This window comes from Rhizomucor pusillus, assembly GCF_041956525.1.
Source record: "Rhizomucor pusillus strain CBS 183.67 unplaced genomic scaffold VTP01scaffold_10, whole genome shotgun sequence".
Lineage (NCBI taxonomy): Eukaryota > Fungi > Mucoromycota > Mucoromycetes > Mucorales > Lichtheimiaceae > Rhizomucor > Rhizomucor pusillus.
Window position 1 is genome coordinate 795497 of NW_027192152.1, and position 17602 is coordinate 813098.

Sequence of the window (17602 nt, forward strand, 5' to 3'; positions counted from 1 at the left end):
CGGGGAAGCCGAGCCAGTCCGCTGTCTCGGGATCGGATAAGAGCAAGAGCATTGTGTGCAACGACAACTCGGACAAGTAAACAATAACCGTTCTCATTTACATATGTACCTGCTACTGTACTCTAGATCCGTTACTGCATTCAGCATACCCAACCGAGCTGATGATGTTTTAAACATTTAGGGATGACTTGTCCAATGAAAAGATTTTCGCCCATATATCATCAAGCGCCGTTACATTTTGCCGGACAAATGACGAACATAAGGACAAACTTGACGAGTCACTTGTTGGCCCTGAAAGAAGGCGGTTGTCGAAACGCTGAGGGCTGGGCGTTTTCAACGAACACAACGACCAATGAAATAAATGATAGAGAACATCTTGCTCCGATAGAAAAAAAATAAACACTTTATATACCGGGGCTCAATTTCGGGATCCCCTCTTTTTTCTCTTTGTACATATATCTCTGCGTAAAAAAGGATGTCTGCTGCCGCCGGTAAAGCTGCCCGTTCTGCCTGGAACATCTGGTACAAGCCTGAAATTGTCCCCATCGTCGTCGTCGTCGGTAGCGCCTGCGGTCTCGCTGGCTGGTACCTTACCCGTCTTGCTCGGTATGATTTTTTTCCAATTTTCCAAGGAAATAAATCACGGCTAACGTCAATTTTCTCTTCTGCACAGTGGCCCTGAAGTCGTCTGGGATCGCCGCAACAACCCCTACCCGTAAGTTTGCAGCTGATCTTCGATGATACCCTGTGTATTCACATACCTTATCATTTTCATAGCTGGCAAAACATTGACCAAAACACTCAGGTCAAGCTCATGACTGTCAACCAAAAGTTCGACAAAGTGTAAGATACAGAATATTATATTTACAGATTACACCATCAATTTGCTAACGGATGATATACAGCTACTCCCGCGACCGTCTTTAAATTCATTATCCCGATGATATCATAGATTCAAACGAATAGAATGTAGACTTTAGGGAAGCAGACTCTAGAGGATCGGGGAAAGAAAACGAAATAATAAAAAAACGACGATTTGCATCCAAAAGTGATTGATATTTTTACACAGAGAGAGAGCACACGCAGCAAATCTTTTTGTTTTCAAATGCATTAACAACAGAAGAAGAAAAGAAGGTTCTATCAGACAGGAAAGGGGAGGAAAATGATGGGGTTAGAGAATATGACAACTTTTTAAGCATTATTTACTCAATGATCTTGGTAACGACACCGGTGCCGACGGTCTTGCCACCTTCACGGACAGTGAAGCGCTGACCTTCCTCGAGGGCAATGTCGTGGATAAGTTCGCACTGGAGCTCAACGTTGTCACCAGGCATGATAAGCTTCTCATCGGGGTTCTCGGTGCCTTCGGGGTGGGTCAAGCTGACAGTAACGTCGGTGGTGCGGACGAACATCTGGGGACGGTAGTTGTTGACAAAAGGAGTGTGACGACCACCTTCTTCCTTGGTCAAAATGTAGAGCTGGGCAAGGAACTTCTTGTGGGACTTGACTGTGCCAGGAGCGCAGAGAACCTGACCACGACGGATTTGTTCGCGCTTGATACCACGAAGCAAGGCGCCCATGTTGTCACCAGCCTCACCGCGGTCCAATTCCTTGCGGAACATTTCGATACCGGTCAAGGTGGTCTTCATGGACTCACCCATACCGACAATCTCGACTTCGGCACCCTTGGTGATAGTACCACGTTCAACACGGCCAGTGGCGACAGTACCACGACCAGAGATGGAGAAGACATCTAGAAAGATATATACGCGTTAAGCAACATCAATCCATAGTATATGCATATATACATGTATTTACCTTCAATAGGCATCAAGAAGGGCTTGTCAAGGTCACGGATGGGAGTAGGGATATGGGCATCAACAGCCTTCATCAATTCAAGGATGGCCTTCTCACCGATCTCGGGGTCACGGCCTTCCAAGGCAGCAAGAGCAGAGCCCTTGACGATGGGGGTGTTCTCACCGTCGAAACCGTATTCGCTCAAGAGATCGCGCATTTCCATCTCGACAAGTTCCAACATTTCAGGGTCGTCGACAGCATCGACCTTGTTGACAAAGACAACCAAGTTCTGGACACCGACCTGGCGAGCAAGCAACAAGTGCTCACGGGTCTGAGGCATCTGACCATCAGTGGCAGAGACGACAATGATGGCACCATCCATCTACATAGAAAGAAGGCAAAGTCAGTTCTCCATTTCTATGGCATCCCCGTTACACGGCTTCTTGTGCATACCTGAGCAGCACCAGTAATCATGTTCTTGATGTAATCAGCGTGACCAGGACAGTCGACGTGAGCGTAGTGACGCTCATCAGTTTCGTACTCGACGTGAGCGGTAGAGATGGTGATACCACGGGCCTTTTCCTCAGGAGCCTTGTCGATCTGGTTGTAGTCCATAAAGGTGGTGGAACCGTTCTGGGCGGCGAGGGTCTTGGTGATAGCGGCGGTCAAGGTGGTCTTACCGTGATCGACGTGACCAATAGTACCAATGTTGACGTGGGGCTTGCTACGGGAGAACTTGCCACCAGACTCGGAGGCCATGAAGCGGCGGCCAAAGAACATGCGAGGACGGGGAGCAGCAACGTATGCCTGGCGCAAAAGATCGGCAGTCTAACAAAACGATTAGCATACGATTCTCTATTCACTCTTTCTGTATGTATACCGCCTTACCATTTTGTTGCCGGAAGCGAGGGCTATGCGGCTAGAGACCCAAGCTGTCAAATGGAGAACATGAGTTACACACCGAAAAAGCCATAAGCTGGAGTCTACTACTTACCGCTGCGAGAAGCAGCAGAGGAGACGCAGCGGCGAGAAGCAACGCGGGTGGCAGGAAGGACAGCTTTGGCAGAGGCCGTTCGCAAGGCAAACATGGCTATTGATCGAGACAGACAAAGAAAAAAAAATTTGGGTCGACCCTGGCTTGCCACCACCACCAGAGGGCAGGAATGTGACGGCGAATTTTCCAATTAGGAAGAACCAAGAGTGGTGCAGCTACTGAAGTCCGTGGGACACTATGCTCAAATCAACGAAAGGTCACTATGCCGAAAGCATCCAAGACATCCAAGGCTACCCTTAGGTTTCATGCGAAGTGTGACATTATCCTGATCTTTATCAGTCATCCCGAGCCAAGAAAGAAAAGATAAGAAATTGCAACAAATTGACGTACAGTCAAACAGCTGCAGAAGAGCAAAGAACTATAAAAAGCAATACTGGAAACCCGGAAACCAAACAACCGGCATAGAAAGCCGAATCAAATGAATTCGACGACTGAGTTTGCACGAGCTTTGAGGGATGCCTCTATGGAATTGAAGAAGAGAGCCATCTGCTGAATGGGTTTTGGCCCACAGAGCGTTGGTTCGATGCTGCAGTTCATTGTCAAGTTGCAGCTGATACTTTCTTCCGATGGTGGCATCCTTGCTACAGAGACCGAGACACAACACAAGCACGGCACTCTACCTCCCATTGAAGATTCCATCCACCGGCGCACAACCACAGCCGCTAATTGTCTATCTGGCCAGCAATCATTTCTATTCTTTATCAGTGAATCATAACATCAAGATTGTCTGATCTATGATTTCCACAAAACACAAAGAAGCATGCTGCGATCTCGGATTGCCCATGGACAGCTACAAGACTATCCAGAGAAAACTGCATAAAAAAAGACTGAAATTACAGTTGATATTGCGCCCAGGTGTCCTTTAATTCATGGGAATATATCTTTCTTGTATTTAAAATCATATTCTAGTTGAATGTAGCGATGGCGGGCACAGATTTGTAAGTTATGGATATAGACAGAGAGCTTGTTGGCTCCAGGGGGCACAGACAAAATTACTAAAAACACTATAGAAAATCTGTGCCCGTAGTAATTCCAATGGTCGATAAGTTTTCTGGAAAGCTACCTAAAAAAAGCTTTACAAGCTTACAATTGCAAGCATTCCAGATGTTGTAAAGTGATTTTCCTAGCAGAAGCTTATTACAACATAACCGGTGGAATCTTGTCACGCTAGCATGTGCTATGATCTAATACCATCTCCAGTGCTGTATATGGCACCACTTTTTGGGTAGCAGCATCAAGGAGGCCGGGTAAACTGCAGCAGTGCGTAGGCATGAATTTGAATCTGCCTCGTCCGCGAGCACACACTTGTCATTGTACTACCCACTATTTTTGACTGTGCTTTTGGTACATTTACCTCGCTTTGACTCCCCATGCTTCTCGCCCCTTTCATCTCACACTTGGATGTATTAGCCACAGCTTGGACCACACTGCATGCAATGCGCTCTAAATTAAGATAAGTTCACCGAGGAAAGCAAACGTTACATCTTGAATGGATATGCCTGCCAGTGTATATACTGATTTGTTATATTTTAGTACACGGACATAATTGCTGGTTGCTGCTATACGTGCCAATAACACATATCCGGTCAAGCGTTTATATTCACTTGAAGTTACAAAATCCATCAATGGCTTCTCAATGTGATTAAGTAGCACCAAGCCTGGCATGGTGGCCTAGACCAAAAGGCCATAAGGAGGTCCCTCGAGGAGTCTACCAAAATGGAGACCAGTCTCACGAGCAGCGGTGCTGCGATGCTCCCAAGATCTATCTACTGCAACTGCAATGCAATCCAAGATCATGTATATGATGACACATATGCATCCTACGTACATAATTGATATTGCCGCTGATAATAAGAAGCGGTATCAGGAGTGGGATCTTGTTGTCGCTGCTGCTGTTGCTGCTGCTGCATAGACTTATACTGTAAATCCTTACTAGATGCAAAGTCTCCGTACTGTTCAATTTTTGCATCCTCCTGGTTCACGTTCAGGAACAAGGTTATGCTAGTTGTCTTATTCCGCCAATAGCCATCCTATTAGGGCCAGGAAGGAAGGAGGGCAGATCAGAAAAAGTCGGGGAACCGCAAACAATAGCAGGCAGCGCTCGTTTCCCGAGAAGCATAGTAGAAAAGCTGTCTTCCATCTGTCTCTCTCTCTCTCTTTCTATACCTGGCCAGTTAATTATTTTTAGCGGCTGGCGGTGCAGGCTCCGAGCATAATGTAACATATATAAAAGAGATCTAGAAAGCTTCATCATACTCCTCCTTCTCCTTTCTCCCTTCCTTTTTTTCTCACTCACTCACACACGATGAAGTATCTGCCGCGACTATCCATCGCCGCTGCAGTGATAACCACGACATTCATTTGCAAAGTTCAAGCGGCCGCAGTTGATGATTATTATTACGGTGCCGATGCGCCGTCATTTAACATCGTCGAAGACAATTTCCAAGGAATACAACCTCACGACATCCTCGAAGAGAAACCAGCGATGGAAAAACCTGGCAAAAAGCAGAAGCAGAGGCAACAAAAAGATGATAAGAATGATGATGGACCGCATCCTATCGTGAAAATCAAAGGTCCAGATGATTATTGCTTCTTCCTGCCACCTGGTCCCGACATGGAAGTCGCACCAAACGAAAAGATTGGTGTTCCTTACTGCACGAGAAGAGCAGTTGTACCTGGTAACAGAGTTTTTCCCAAGGGTTTCGTTACCGTTGCCCACTACGAAGAGGCGGATAACTTTGTACAAGTTACTGGATACATTGATTCCTCGAAAGCTGGCTTGATACCAAATGATCAAGGAGGACAGGTGCGTAAACCACCCAGGAAGTACATAGTTATTCTTCTGGTCACAATATATATTCATACACGACGTTTTCGTGTAAATAGTACGACAACCATGGCGAGGGCAAACCCATTGGGGCCGAATGTGCTGGATGGAACTACTTTGTTAATCTTGTTGAGCCCGCTGATAACCGATTTTGTATTCGATGCTGCAATTCCAAGGTACGTCCTGCAATTTTATATCTTTTTATTTTGGAAAACAATTCTCAATCGCTTTGAACCACCTCTAGGACGACTGTAATCCTGGACGCTCCCAGTATGGATGCATGCGTGTTGTTCCTGGCGATTACACCAAGCCGGATAACATGAAAGCTAAATCGAACGAGAACAAGGAGAAAGCAGCGGATGGTTCTAAGATGACTACCAAAGAGGACAATGCCGATGATAAAGATGAATCAGACAAGGATAGCCAGGCGGAAAATAAGGCTGACAAAGCACCTGAGCAAGAACAGAAGACTTCCAGCACACCTGAAGTTCCTAAAGAAGATTCACCATCCTCAGATGCAGCAGAAGACCCTGGAGAAACAGAACAGGGTCAGGGCAACGTCGATGGAGCAAACAATGGCCAGCAGAGTCCAGAGACTCAGTCCCCACCTGCAGCAGTTGCAGCAGCTCCAGCAGCTCCGCCTCCCCCGCCTTCATCCCAAGGCGAAGAGGAGCACGGAGAGCAAAAGGAAGCAAATAACGAGCCGTCGCCTACAACGAAATCCGACGAAACGGATGCTAACAAGGCAGAGGATAAGCAGCCTAAACAGAATCCTGACAATGACCAGCAACAGCAGGAGCAGGAGGAGAACAATGGAGCACAAAGCACTGCCAATAAGAATAGCGTTGGACAGGATGGACAGCAGCAAGCTGCACCAGTAGAAAATCAAGAAGCGGACAATGTCAAAGTATCCGAAAAGGGAAACGAACCGCAAAGTGATCAAGCCAACGATAACAATGGAGTGTCTGCCACGCAACCAGCGACTGCTAACCAAGGAGATGCTAGTCAGGGTGACGATGACACTCCAGCTAACACCGCGGATGGCAGCAGCAGCAGGAACCCATTGCTCAGTAATAACAGCGGTGCAAGAGTATAATTATCTCATATGTAAAAAAAAGAAGCATTATTCAGTTAATAAAATGTCGAGTTATTCATGTTGTAGTAGAACAATTATCAAGATCCCACAGTGAGGAGAAAACGAATAAGATTCATCGCCCGGTGATCTCCCCTCACCAGCCAGTGAATGTCCGCCTGCAATTAGAGTTGACGTGGCAACGGGGCGCACCACAGGCTTTTTTGTCTTCTTCCTTTGTACACCCGAAAAAGGGCGAGCTTTAGCAAATATGGGATCTCCAAGCTTTGTAAAGTCTCCAATGTTCAACATTGCCTTCCTGCTGGTAACGATGCAGCTGTCAAAGAAGATCAACTGGGACAATCCCGATACCCTCCTGTACGCCCGTATTTCCTACTACGCTGCCCAGGCTTTAACCATCCTGATGGCCTATGGCCTGATCGAGCTGATCAAGAAGCGAAACGGTAAAGTATATGCTTTAGACGAGTGGGGCGGGTTGAGAGACGTGTGTCTGGTGGAAAAACTCGCTTATATTCAATTGGTATGAAGACACGACTCCTCTTCGCTACGTCCCACCGGCTACTCCTTCCTTATCGAACCCGCAGCCCGCCGAGAATGCGCCTGTGACAACCACAAACAAGGACTATGATATTTCCCAAGTCAGACAGTTCATTCAATCCACTGCCACTTCCATCTTGATGATTTCGGCTATGCACTGGTACTTCAAGTTCACCCAGCCTTTGGTTTTGCAATCTGTGCTTCCTATCAAGAACTTGTTGACTCACAAGGTTGCTTTAATCCATCTGTGGGGTGATGCTGCTGAGGGCCAGCTTCAACGTCCATTCAAGGCTGAGAACCCGTTTGCTGCTATGCTTGGTGGAGCTGGTGCAGACAACGCTGCTGCTACTGCTCCCGCCGCTGCTAACCAGCAAGATAACCATGAGAAGAAGGACTAATTTAAAAATGGAATGGAATTTTGCTAGCTTCAGATTTTGGAGAACACTACTTAGAGACTATGTAGTATTTTTTGTTGCATTTCTTGTACACATATTGATCAATCTCGTAAAAATGGAACAAAACATTTCGATTCGAATATACAGCATACAGTATACTCCTGAAATCACGTATTCCGTTTACGGACGTTGTTGTGCTTCACCGGATAAAGTCAGATTCTTTCAGCCGCCAGAAAGCAGTTGGGTATCCACGTTCGTACGCAAAGATGGACCAAACAACATGGACAAGATCCTGAAAGCATTCTCGAGACGCGTACGAAGAATGGTCGCCCGCGTATTCTCAAGATGAGCATACGCCAAGATTGTCTTAGAGTACACAGATGCGAATAGTTCGGCCGTCCTGGAACAGTTGATGGAGCGACTGCTCCCGATATTTAAAAGGACTCAAGGCCCCCAAGAGCACCGAATATGACTCTACAAGGACACAGCGCGACCTATCGCTTAAAAAGGCCCGGTTTCAGCCTGTGGACAGCAACGGCGAGGATAAGATCCAATAGCTCCTTGAATGGGTTCGCAAGTGGAACCGGTATATCTTTATGCCTACAATCTGCCGGAAGATGGCCTGGTGGAAGATGACTTTGAGAAATGTGTGCGGGCCTTTGTGACGAACTGCTTTGATCCAACAGAAATCAAAGCTGGATTCCACCATAAGACGGAATCAAAAGCGACAACTATCTGGAATGGAAGCAACTCAAAGACGACGAGCAGACAGACAGCCGGATATGAATGCTCTTATCCCAATTACGAACTCGCACTGTCCGGATTTGGGCGCGCAGACAACGGGCCCCACGGCACGAAGGAGTCCACGAAAGGGGCGTGAACGCACCTAAACTCCTAAAGGACTTGGTCTGTGCCATTGTGAAGGACAACCCAAGGATATTGAGGAAGGTGAAGACCGCTGGAACATACTGAGCGTGTCAAAACGCTGTATCCTTTAAATACACAACATCGCAAGGCAACAGCGTATCTTCAAATGGTCCAATGTTCTTCTTACACAGCAGCGTTCATAACATATGGTAAGCGTCATTGTTTCTTCTTATATTCATCAGCAGCTTTGTTGACAAAATCATCAGGGCTTTACATCAATGTGATGATAATGGATTGTCTTGCTGGCTCTGTACGTCGGCTCATCCACAGCCAACGATAGTCGTTTCCTCATTCAGAGACTGTCTATGTGAAGCAACTCGTTCCAATTGGAGCTCACTTATTGTGTCCGACTTCACTTACTTGACACCATACCGGCAATTAAGGATGTCGATGACTTATCTCGATCAAGAAAAAGAGCCAGCAGACATTTATGCATTATCTCGCCGTCAACTTCCACAGAGACAAGCAGGTCCGGGAAGAGACAAAGATTGTAACCCGCACAACGAAATACTGGGTGAAATACGCGACTTTTAGTTTGATAAAATATAGGAATCTCTATGGAAAATTTGGTTAACTACATAAAATATCGCATACTTAAACATACTTTGCGAGATAAAACAATAAAAGAAAGGGTATTGACCAGAATTGAAAAAGAGAGTAAATGCTGGCGAGTGATTCCCGAAAGTCAGGACTTCATGGCATCACTCTTTGTTGCCATTTCGAGCAATCACCGTCACGAAAATCCAATGTTTCCCCTCGTCCCAGCCAAAAATTGAGGGGTTGAGGGAAATTCGTCTCTACCAACAGCACATTTATTCTCTACCAACATGCGGCAGAATTTTATTGGAATGGTGGTGAGCAACGCCATGCAAAAGACCGTCAAAGTCAAAGTAACGCGACCTGTTGTGCACCCAATTGTGCGCAAGGTAAATTTTTCACCTGTTGCCTACTGTAGTAGAATGCATTGCAATTCTTACAGAATCCATCCTGTTGTAGACCATTAAATCGCACAAGAACTACTTGGCGCACGACGAGAACCAACTATGCGATTTGGGCGATATTGTACGCATCGAGGCTTGCCGACCACTGAGCAGACGCAAACACTTTACGGTTGCCGAGATCGTTCGAAGCGCAAAGGGCAACCTGAAAACTACTACTAATACCACCACCACTACCGCCGCCGCCGCTGCCACCACTTCTTCCAACAACAATAACAACAACTCTACCACTGCATAATGTATATGTACATGTTTCATTGTTAAATACAAATGTTAACATACATGACTGTCGCTGCTGTTGCGCTCAAAATATTTTGGTGATGCTATTGTTTCACTGTCATCTTCTTGTTGTTCTCCTTGATCATCCTCCTGCCTTTGTTTCCGCCGTCCGCTTTCTGTGCGTCTTAGCTCCTCCTCCTCCGAGAACAAAATTGTTGCGCGCCGCGTCGGCGACGATGTCAGCGCTGGAGCGCCTGTGGTGGACGATGCAGCTGAGCTGCCTCCTGCTGCTGAAGCAAACGATGCGGCGCTTCCAGCTGAGGTTGCAGATCCATTGGATAGCCACGATCGTCTCAGCGTAGGATCAATGAATGTTTCGTCAGGAAGTACACCGCCAACTCCGTTGAAACTCGATGATGACCGTGTTCGTTGTTTCTTTGCTGCATTGTCAAAGTGATGTTGCTGATGCTGTTGCTGAGGTGACTGAACAAGCAGCGATCGCCGCTTAGCACGGTACTGCGAAGGTCGCATAGCAGGCGGTTCTTCGACCCCGCGTCGCAGTGGCAACGATGATCGATATTGTTGCCGAAGTGGCGGCGATGAAGACGATGATGATGGTACAGGGTCATACTGACCCAAAGCTTCGGGGCTTGCAGGGATACTATTAGCAGCTTCCATCTCAGACATGCCGAGATATTCATAGTATGACTGTGAGAACGGTCGCAGGGATTTGAAGATATTGCAAAGTGCGAAAACATAAGTTGCCCACAGGAATGAAACTGCCATGGTGACATTGATGTAGGTAGCAGGGTCTGCAATGTAATATCGCACGTGACCCACCCACTGCACGTTTGCACCCATGAAAAGAATGCCGGCTGCTATGAAAAGAAATGATACTAGTAGGCCGCAGACGACTGTAATGGATGCAAACACTGATGCATGTCGGCAGGCCGGTGGTGCCTGACCAGTGAGTCGTCGGTATGTCATTTGGTATATGTTTTGCCGCTCTTCCTCCTCGTCATCTATACTGTTGCCCGTCGCTTCCGCAGACACTACCGTTTCTGATGTTTGAGCGAGCAGGCCAGGCAGGTTGTCTGAGGGCGATTTACGAAACATGATTTGGCCTACACGCGCGATAGATGCAAAAATGAGCATGTAGCCGAGCACGCCGTGTACTTGTGCGCCGTAAGGATCGTTTTGCGTGTATTTTGCGATGACCGCTTTTTTCGTTCAAGCGATATCTGCGTTATTAAAGGCCCTATTTCTGATCTGATCTTTTTACTGTATATATTTACCTCGTCCTGTGAGGCAAATAATGATCGCATTGACAATATTGCGCTCTCTAATTGCCGGCATCCATGTCTGCAGACTGAGTACAACGGAAAATATGCCTCCTGCGCACCACAGCAAGCCGAGGTTGAAAGCTCGCCAATCTGCACCGAGGATAGGGATATCTATCAGGGATTAATGTATTAATATTCGGTGATGATAAAAATGGAAAATGAGCTTCTTGTCTCTCTCCATCTTTTTAAAGCACACACGCAAAATGATATATCAACCACGTGAAACGCAAGGCAGTGGTGATCATCTTTACCTGCGGTGCAAATGCATACAAATCCCCACAAGGTGATTATCAGACCCTCATAGTATTCGGGAGTGGATGACCGAGGAAGCGACAGAATGTTGAGCAAGTGCAGCATGGCGAGCGAACCGTATGTGAGGAATCCGCTTCCCATCGCCAGGGGTAACAAGCATTGTCCCGATGCCTGGGAGCAGCTTTCGGTAAAGACGAGTGCGGCGACGAGGAGATAGATATAAGTCAAAACGAGCACGGTCCAGCCGAGTATCATGTGTGTTTGAAGGTTGCTGTTCTTTTGCCACTGGTATAAAGCGAGACCGGCCTGAGCGATAACCAGGAACAGCAAAATATAGCCTATCACATTGAGCATAGTGCGGGCAAAGGTGGGTGTATCTGTAAGCTGTATGGCTCCACCAGCCACGAGACCCAAAAGGGCACATATTGAACCTGCAGCTAGGGTATAAAACTGTGATTTGCGATGGTTACGCGCTCCTTGAATCAAAGCGATCGGGAAACAACCAAGAGATGCCATGGCAACAAGGACAATGTGCAAGATGACAAGTGGTTGTCGCAACGGAGCATGGACAGAAAAAGGTTGGCCGGTTATTACAGACGAAGAAGGTGTGTCCATACTTGGTTCAGGAGCATACACGCTGTCTATCTTTTCTTTCTATATGCCGGCTCTCCCGCTACGCGTTGTCAAGAACTAGCGTTGTTTGGCGTGTTGCGTGTGTGTGTGTGTGTATAAATGAGTCAGTGAGTGGATGTGAGAGGGTTTTCTCGAAAATAGCAAAGAAACACGGTTTAATTAGAAAAGAAAGACAGAGGGGAGTCTTGTGCGAGGTTCAGTTGCCTCGGCTGTGTGAGGGTTGGGGTTTGGGCAACAGACACCAGCCGATACTGCTTTGGTAACATGTGCCGAGACCCAATTTGGGAAGATGTGTCTGTGGTCCAAGTCCAGCCGCCTTGGTCACCTCACCTACTGACTTGACCAATTTTGAGATATCTGCACTGTTTCCACAAGTCATTCTATCTGTAGATCCTAGTTCCTTTCTATAGAACATTTAGTAGTAAGTCGTTCATGGTGTTCCCGTGTTGCTAGATAGCGGCTTCGTAGCTCTGCATTTCTCTATACATATACTTTGTGTGCCGGGAACATTGAGATGTACATATGATAAGCAGCAAATACAAGCAAGTAAATGTTGGCAAGTAGACATTACGTTAAGACCGATAGGCCCTCTCATGATGGTAGCTGCAGTTTCATTATCTCTATACAAGTTATATTCACGTATTTACATGCACCATTTCTAGCAGCATTTGCAAAACTACCTACGGACAATTTGTTTACATGCTGGATAAGAAGATTCCGAGGTGGGATGATTACTGCTGTCAACAACCTCAATACCGGAACTATGCCATATCCGTTGGATGATTTTCCCAGTTTGACCGACCGACTCGGAACGCGCGGGAACACCGATGTTTTGACGGCGATCGCTTTTGGAGAAAGCTTTCCATGCTTGGACAGAACACTTGAGCCGATTGTCAAAGAAAAGAGACTGTTTCTGCAAGGACCTGTCCTGTTCTGTTCTTTGTTGATAGTGGCCTCTTGACGAACTTTGCAGTTCTTCAATTCTCGGACAAGTTCATTCAGAGCAAGAAAAACCAAAGCCAGTTATGCAGACTTTGATCGGAGGTCAGCCGTCTTTCCCCGAGTGTGTCTCGATTGTCCCACGTCGAACTTGACGATGATCGTTTGGTTCATGGAACCTCGAGTCAAGTACGCATTCTGCTAAATGCTGGAAGAACGGCTTGATTACATCCAGTACCCGTTTGGATAAAGATTAAATGCCGGAAGTAGGACCTTCCGCGAAGAATTCTTGTCCCCACTGAACATCCATGAGGGATGAGTCAACCAAACTGCAGGGACAAAGCCGAGGAAAAGTCAAGGCGTTGGCAACTAAGATTCTGGAGATGCTTGAATATGATGATAACACCAAAATCGTCGCAACTGCCCACTCAACGGCATCCCTCATAAGAATTGCTCAAACAACGATGGCACATATCAACGAAGCAAACCAAAAAGTTGCACCAGCCATCTATGATGAGTTCTGTCGTTTAGCCACCAAAGGATGTCATTGTTTCTAGTTCATATCTGTCATAAAATCAACCATAACGTGGCAAAGTTGTTCCTTTTATCACTTGCAGTATAATCTCATTTTACATAAAATTTACTTTCTTTCGCGGCATCCTCCCCCTTTTGCAAATTTTTTCAGCACACAGGCGATCAGAATCATGTCTTGGCAGGTCCAGTCGTTGTGATACCACGGAACCATTTTTAGACTCGCGTCTATCGGGCATAAACAGGTCTTTCGATCGCGAAATGAGCAGAAGGTTGCAACAGGTGAATAAGTATCGAAATGCAGTTGGAAAAATAGGCAAAAAGGAGGTATGTATCTGCCAGCCCGTCTTTGCTCGTTATCAACTGTTTTGCGCTGATTCAGAGATTTTGGAAAGGAATGGTACGCAGATCTGCCCATCGGAACATCATCGTCATCAGACAAGGCGAGTCTCGTCCAGGTCAGCAACACTTGGATGGCTGTAAAGTGGTCAGGAAGTAAGTTGTTGCCACGTTGTTGTACTTCCTCGGTTCCATTAAAATATACTTTTATTGTGGTAGATGGCGGCTCGATTGGATTGCTGCCTTTGGATAGACCCGGCAAGACATGCGCCAAGAATGCTCGCGTGTTCAATGCCCACGCAGCGCCTGTATCCGATTGGCAATTCTCTCCATTTGACGACAACTTGTTAGCGACGGGCGGGGAAGATGGAACGGTAAAATACATTGTGATACTTTGATACTGGACTTGTTCGGTAACAACCATATCCATGTTCTATTAGGTGAAATTATGGCGAATCCCGCAAGGTGACAATGCCACTCCGTCGTGTCTTTCTTCCTTAACTACTCCTTCTCGACGAGTGGATTCTGTTGTATTTCACCCGGCTGCCGATCAGGTACAAAAGTCAACGGTAAATCATACATGTATCATACAAATACTCATACAGCTATGCACTGTCAATAGATCCTATCGAATATGGGAAATGATGGTAAAAAGATTTGCATATGGGATCTGAACAGGTCATCCCATGCGCTGGAAATTGTAACGGACAAGGAACCTTTCCAGTCCTTTTCTTGGAAGTCAGATGGCTCATTGATGGCAACGTCGAGCAAAGAATGCACAGCAGTTTGGGATCCACGAGCTTCTGAAGAACAACCGATGGTATGATGAAAAGAGCACAGGATGCAGAAAATTCTCATCTAACCAAATATTCTAGTCAGGTGCAGGACATGAAGGTATCAAGGGCGCTCGAATCATTTGGCTAGGCGATTCAAACTACTTGTTCAGTGTGGGCATGACAAAGGTGAGAACAAATGGTTATTTTTGAAAGAGAAAGGAACTTAAATGTCATGCTTAGTTCCGCAGCAGAGAGTATGCTCTTTGGGATGTAAGAAACTTGTCAGCACCTATCAAAAAGACGGCACTGGATACCTCGACAGGTGTTATGCAACCCATGTATGACGAGGATACAGAAACGATATATTTGCTCGGCCGCGGAGATGCAACAGTTCGATCCATGCAAATTTCTGATCTTTACACTGGCCCATCTATCAGCGAAAACATGCCAGTCGCTACCACAATGCCAGTTTACGGCGCAACCCTTTTGCGGAAGCAGACACTCGACGTTATGCATGCCGAAATAGCCCGTGTCCTCGCTGTGGTGGATAATAATGTAGTCCCCGTTTCTTATCAAGTTCCGAGAAAGGTAATTAACACAACTTTGTGGCGATTTCAGAGGAGTATTGAATACAAGTAATGTAAATTTAGCAATTTCTTGACTTCCACGCCGAGCTATTCCCAGATACCAAAGGAAATGGTAATTAGAACGGGATGTAACATTTCCGGCATAACTACAAACTCATTAACCCAACATTTTTAGTTCCCGCACTCAGCTCTGAAGATTGGTTATCTGGAAAGAATGCATTGGTTGCAAAAATATCTCTGGATCCTGCGAAGCGTGCGACTCTAAACACAGGTCAACAGCAGCAGCAATCACAACAAAAGCTGCAACAGACGCCTGCGGAAATAACACCGAACGCCGCCGGTGTGCAAAAGGATACTGTTTCGAAGGAGGAACCTGTCAGCAACAAGAATGCCGAAAGCAAAACTGGGCAGGCTGTTGCTCCTGAAAGCGCTGCAGAGGCACCATCGCCCAAGGAGATAAAGGCTGAACTGCATTCTACTGCCACCGACAAATCAACACCTTCCAACAACGTCTCCCTGTCTGAAAGCAACGGTGCTGCTGAACCTGCACCATCCAAATCCATACGAAAATTCGGGCCAGCAGAACCTTCAGTCTTCAAATACATTGATGGCAAACTCTATCATCCTAGCAAACATTACGACGATTTGCAGGGCTTATCCATTGACAAGAGCGGCAACTTTGATCTAATTCAGGTGATTAGAACATACCATATGTTCAAAGCTAGAATACACCAAGCCGATGATTTCTTATGCTTCTTTTCGCATCGCGAACTAGGCAAATGCTCGCTACATAGGCGTTCCATTATCCGGACCCGGCGGTCGAGTTGGTATCATATTAGCCGCGAAAACCGGCCGTCTACCTCTTCACATCCCCTCTGTGCTCTGTGGATCGCCCGTTACAAATTTCCGCTTCGACCCTTTCAGCGACAACACCTTGGCGACTGCCTCGGAAGATAACAAGATTCGGCTGTGGAAGCTGCCTGAAAACGGGTTGGAAGAAGATCTGTCAGAAGCAAGCGTTATCTTGAGCGGTAAAGTTTGCATAAAAGGAGTTATCCAGGACATTTGCCAACAACAATTTAACTCTAGATCCGAGTATGGATAAAGTGAGTCTTATCGAGTTCCATCCCAATGCTCAAGATGTAATTTTGAGCGTCTCGCATGACCTTGGAAATCCAACTCTTCGAATCTGGGATATCAAAGAACGCAAAGTACGAATTATTATCAAGGATATTCACGGTTCACAAGCTATTTTGTTCGCAGCATGGAGTAGTGATGGTTCAAAGATCGCTACACACGCAAAGGACAAGCAGCTACGCATCATCGATGCTCGCTCAGGCAAAGTGCTGGCGCAGGCTAAATCGCATGAAGGTATCCGACCGTCGCGTGTCGTATTCCTCAACGATCATCAGCTTGCCAGTATTGGCTTTGGACTAGGGTCCATGCGCGAAATACTGGTGTTCGACCTAAACGCGCTTGATAAACCAGTCAAGCGCAACATAGACGTCTCTCCAAGTGTCATGAGCATGCACTTTGACAGCGACTGTCAAATATTATACGCCGCTGGCCGGGTAAAGCAATCGAGGGGATATAAGTGATATATGAAAAAGATGAATTAATGCATCTGTATATATATTCACTGCTTGTAGGGTGACCGTATTATCCATACTTATGCATTGGAGAGCAGCGGTAAACTGGATCCCTTGGCAAAGATTGAAGCAGGCACACTGCAGCAAGGTCTCGCCTTCTTACCGAAACGAACTTGCGATGTGGCAAACATCGAAATTGCTCGCTTTTACCGCCTTACTCCTACCTCTATCGAACCATACGGTATTCGAGTACCTAGAGCAAGGCCTGAATATTTTCAGGATGATATCTTCATTGATACTCCAGACGTAGAGCACCCTGCGCAAGACTCAACCAGCTGGTTCGATGGCAAGGATGTACCTCTTCGCCGTATCTCTCTTAAGCCTGACAATTTGACACCATGTACGTCTACCTACTACATTGTTAAAAAAACTGATTTACAGTGCTAAACTCGTAACTTTGTAGTATCTCAAGCACCTCCTCCACCTCAACAAGCCAAAGCTAAAGCCAAATTTGAAATGGGCAAAAAGATGGTGAGCGATGAAGAACGTCGCCAGCAGTTGATGGATCGAATGTTTTCAACAGCAAAAGATGTCGAGGGCCAAGAAGGCAAGCAAGACAATCGACCAGAGGAAGAGAAGGAAGTTGCCGATGACGAATGGGTTCGTAGACATATTTATCGTCCATCAATGTTTTGAATGCTCATGCTCCTTTCTTTGCATACCAGGATGACTAGATACAAATCTTTCGTGCATTTTATTTTAAATT

At 46.3% G+C, this 17602-nt stretch overlaps 9 protein-coding genes across 9 annotated transcripts; 7 read left to right on the forward strand and 2 right to left on the reverse strand.

The window, feature by feature from the left end:
- Window positions 1–475: 475 nt before the first annotated feature.
- VTP01DRAFT_1317 (uncharacterized protein) lies at window positions 476–847 on the forward strand (the record flags this gene model as incomplete). Its single annotated transcript, XM_069379654.1, has 3 exons — window positions 476–606; window positions 674–715; window positions 778–847. The coding sequence occupies 3 exons, from the start codon at window positions 476–478 to the stop codon at window positions 845–847; spliced, it is 243 nt and encodes an 80-aa protein (XP_069238725.1).
- Window positions 848–1202: 355 nt separating this feature from the next.
- VTP01DRAFT_1318 (uncharacterized protein) lies at window positions 1203–2885 on the reverse strand (the record flags this gene model as incomplete). The annotated part of the gene is made up of 5 exons (XM_069379655.1): window positions 1203–1753; window positions 1819–2179; window positions 2251–2625; window positions 2686–2729; window positions 2792–2885. 5 exons carry the CDS (start codon window positions 2883–2885, stop codon window positions 1203–1205), a joined length of 1425 nt encoding a protein of 474 aa, XP_069238726.1.
- Window positions 2886–5156: 2271 nt separating this feature from the next.
- On the forward strand, window positions 5157–6774 carry VTP01DRAFT_1319 (uncharacterized protein; the record flags this gene model as incomplete). Its single annotated transcript, XM_069379656.1, has 3 exons — window positions 5157–5657; window positions 5738–5854; window positions 5923–6774. The coding sequence occupies 3 exons, from the start codon at window positions 5157–5159 to the stop codon at window positions 6772–6774; spliced, it is 1470 nt and encodes a 489-aa protein (XP_069238727.1).
- A 247-nt stretch (window positions 6775–7021) lies between these two features.
- Window positions 7022–7706, forward strand: VTP01DRAFT_1320 (uncharacterized protein; the record flags this gene model as incomplete). Its single annotated transcript, XM_069379658.1, has 2 exons — window positions 7022–7214; window positions 7300–7706. The coding sequence occupies 2 exons, from the start codon at window positions 7022–7024 to the stop codon at window positions 7704–7706; spliced, it is 600 nt and encodes a 199-aa protein (XP_069238728.1).
- A 562-nt stretch (window positions 7707–8268) lies between these two features.
- VTP01DRAFT_1321 (uncharacterized protein) lies at window positions 8269–8583 on the forward strand (the record flags this gene model as incomplete). Its single annotated transcript, XM_069379659.1, has 1 exon — window positions 8269–8583. One exon carries the CDS (start codon window positions 8269–8271, stop codon window positions 8581–8583), a length of 315 nt encoding a protein of 104 aa, XP_069238729.1.
- A 153-nt stretch (window positions 8584–8736) lies between these two features.
- VTP01DRAFT_1322 (mitochondrial 37S ribosomal protein uS17m) lies at window positions 8737–9866 on the forward strand (the record flags this gene model as incomplete). The annotated part of the gene is made up of 4 exons (XM_069379660.1): window positions 8737–8779; window positions 8837–8880; window positions 9467–9556; window positions 9627–9866. The coding sequence occupies 4 exons, from the start codon at window positions 8737–8739 to the stop codon at window positions 9864–9866; spliced, it is 417 nt and encodes a 138-aa protein (XP_069238730.1).
- Window positions 9867–9901: 35 nt separating this feature from the next.
- Window positions 9902–12057, reverse strand: VTP01DRAFT_1323 (uncharacterized protein; the record flags this gene model as incomplete). Its single annotated transcript, XM_069379661.1, has 3 exons — window positions 9902–11067; window positions 11143–11301; window positions 11442–12057. 3 exons carry the CDS (start codon window positions 12055–12057, stop codon window positions 9902–9904), a joined length of 1941 nt encoding a protein of 646 aa, XP_069238731.1.
- Window positions 12058–13322: 1265 nt separating this feature from the next.
- On the forward strand, window positions 13323–13571 carry VTP01DRAFT_1324 (uncharacterized protein; the record flags this gene model as incomplete). The annotated part of the gene is made up of 1 exon (XM_069379662.1): window positions 13323–13571. The coding sequence occupies one exon, from the start codon at window positions 13323–13325 to the stop codon at window positions 13569–13571; it is 249 nt and encodes an 82-aa protein (XP_069238732.1).
- A 235-nt stretch (window positions 13572–13806) lies between these two features.
- On the forward strand, window positions 13807–17570 carry VTP01DRAFT_1325 (uncharacterized protein; the record flags this gene model as incomplete). Its single annotated transcript, XM_069379663.1, has 14 exons — window positions 13807–13872; window positions 13941–14040; window positions 14104–14258; window positions 14325–14438; window positions 14507–14704; window positions 14760–14846; window positions 14901–15248; window positions 15311–15359; window positions 15423–15940; window positions 16023–16278; window positions 16337–16818; window positions 16897–17236; window positions 17300–17496; window positions 17562–17570. 14 exons carry the CDS (start codon window positions 13807–13809, stop codon window positions 17568–17570), a joined length of 2919 nt encoding a protein of 972 aa, XP_069238733.1.
- Window positions 17571–17602: the final 32 nt, after the last annotated feature.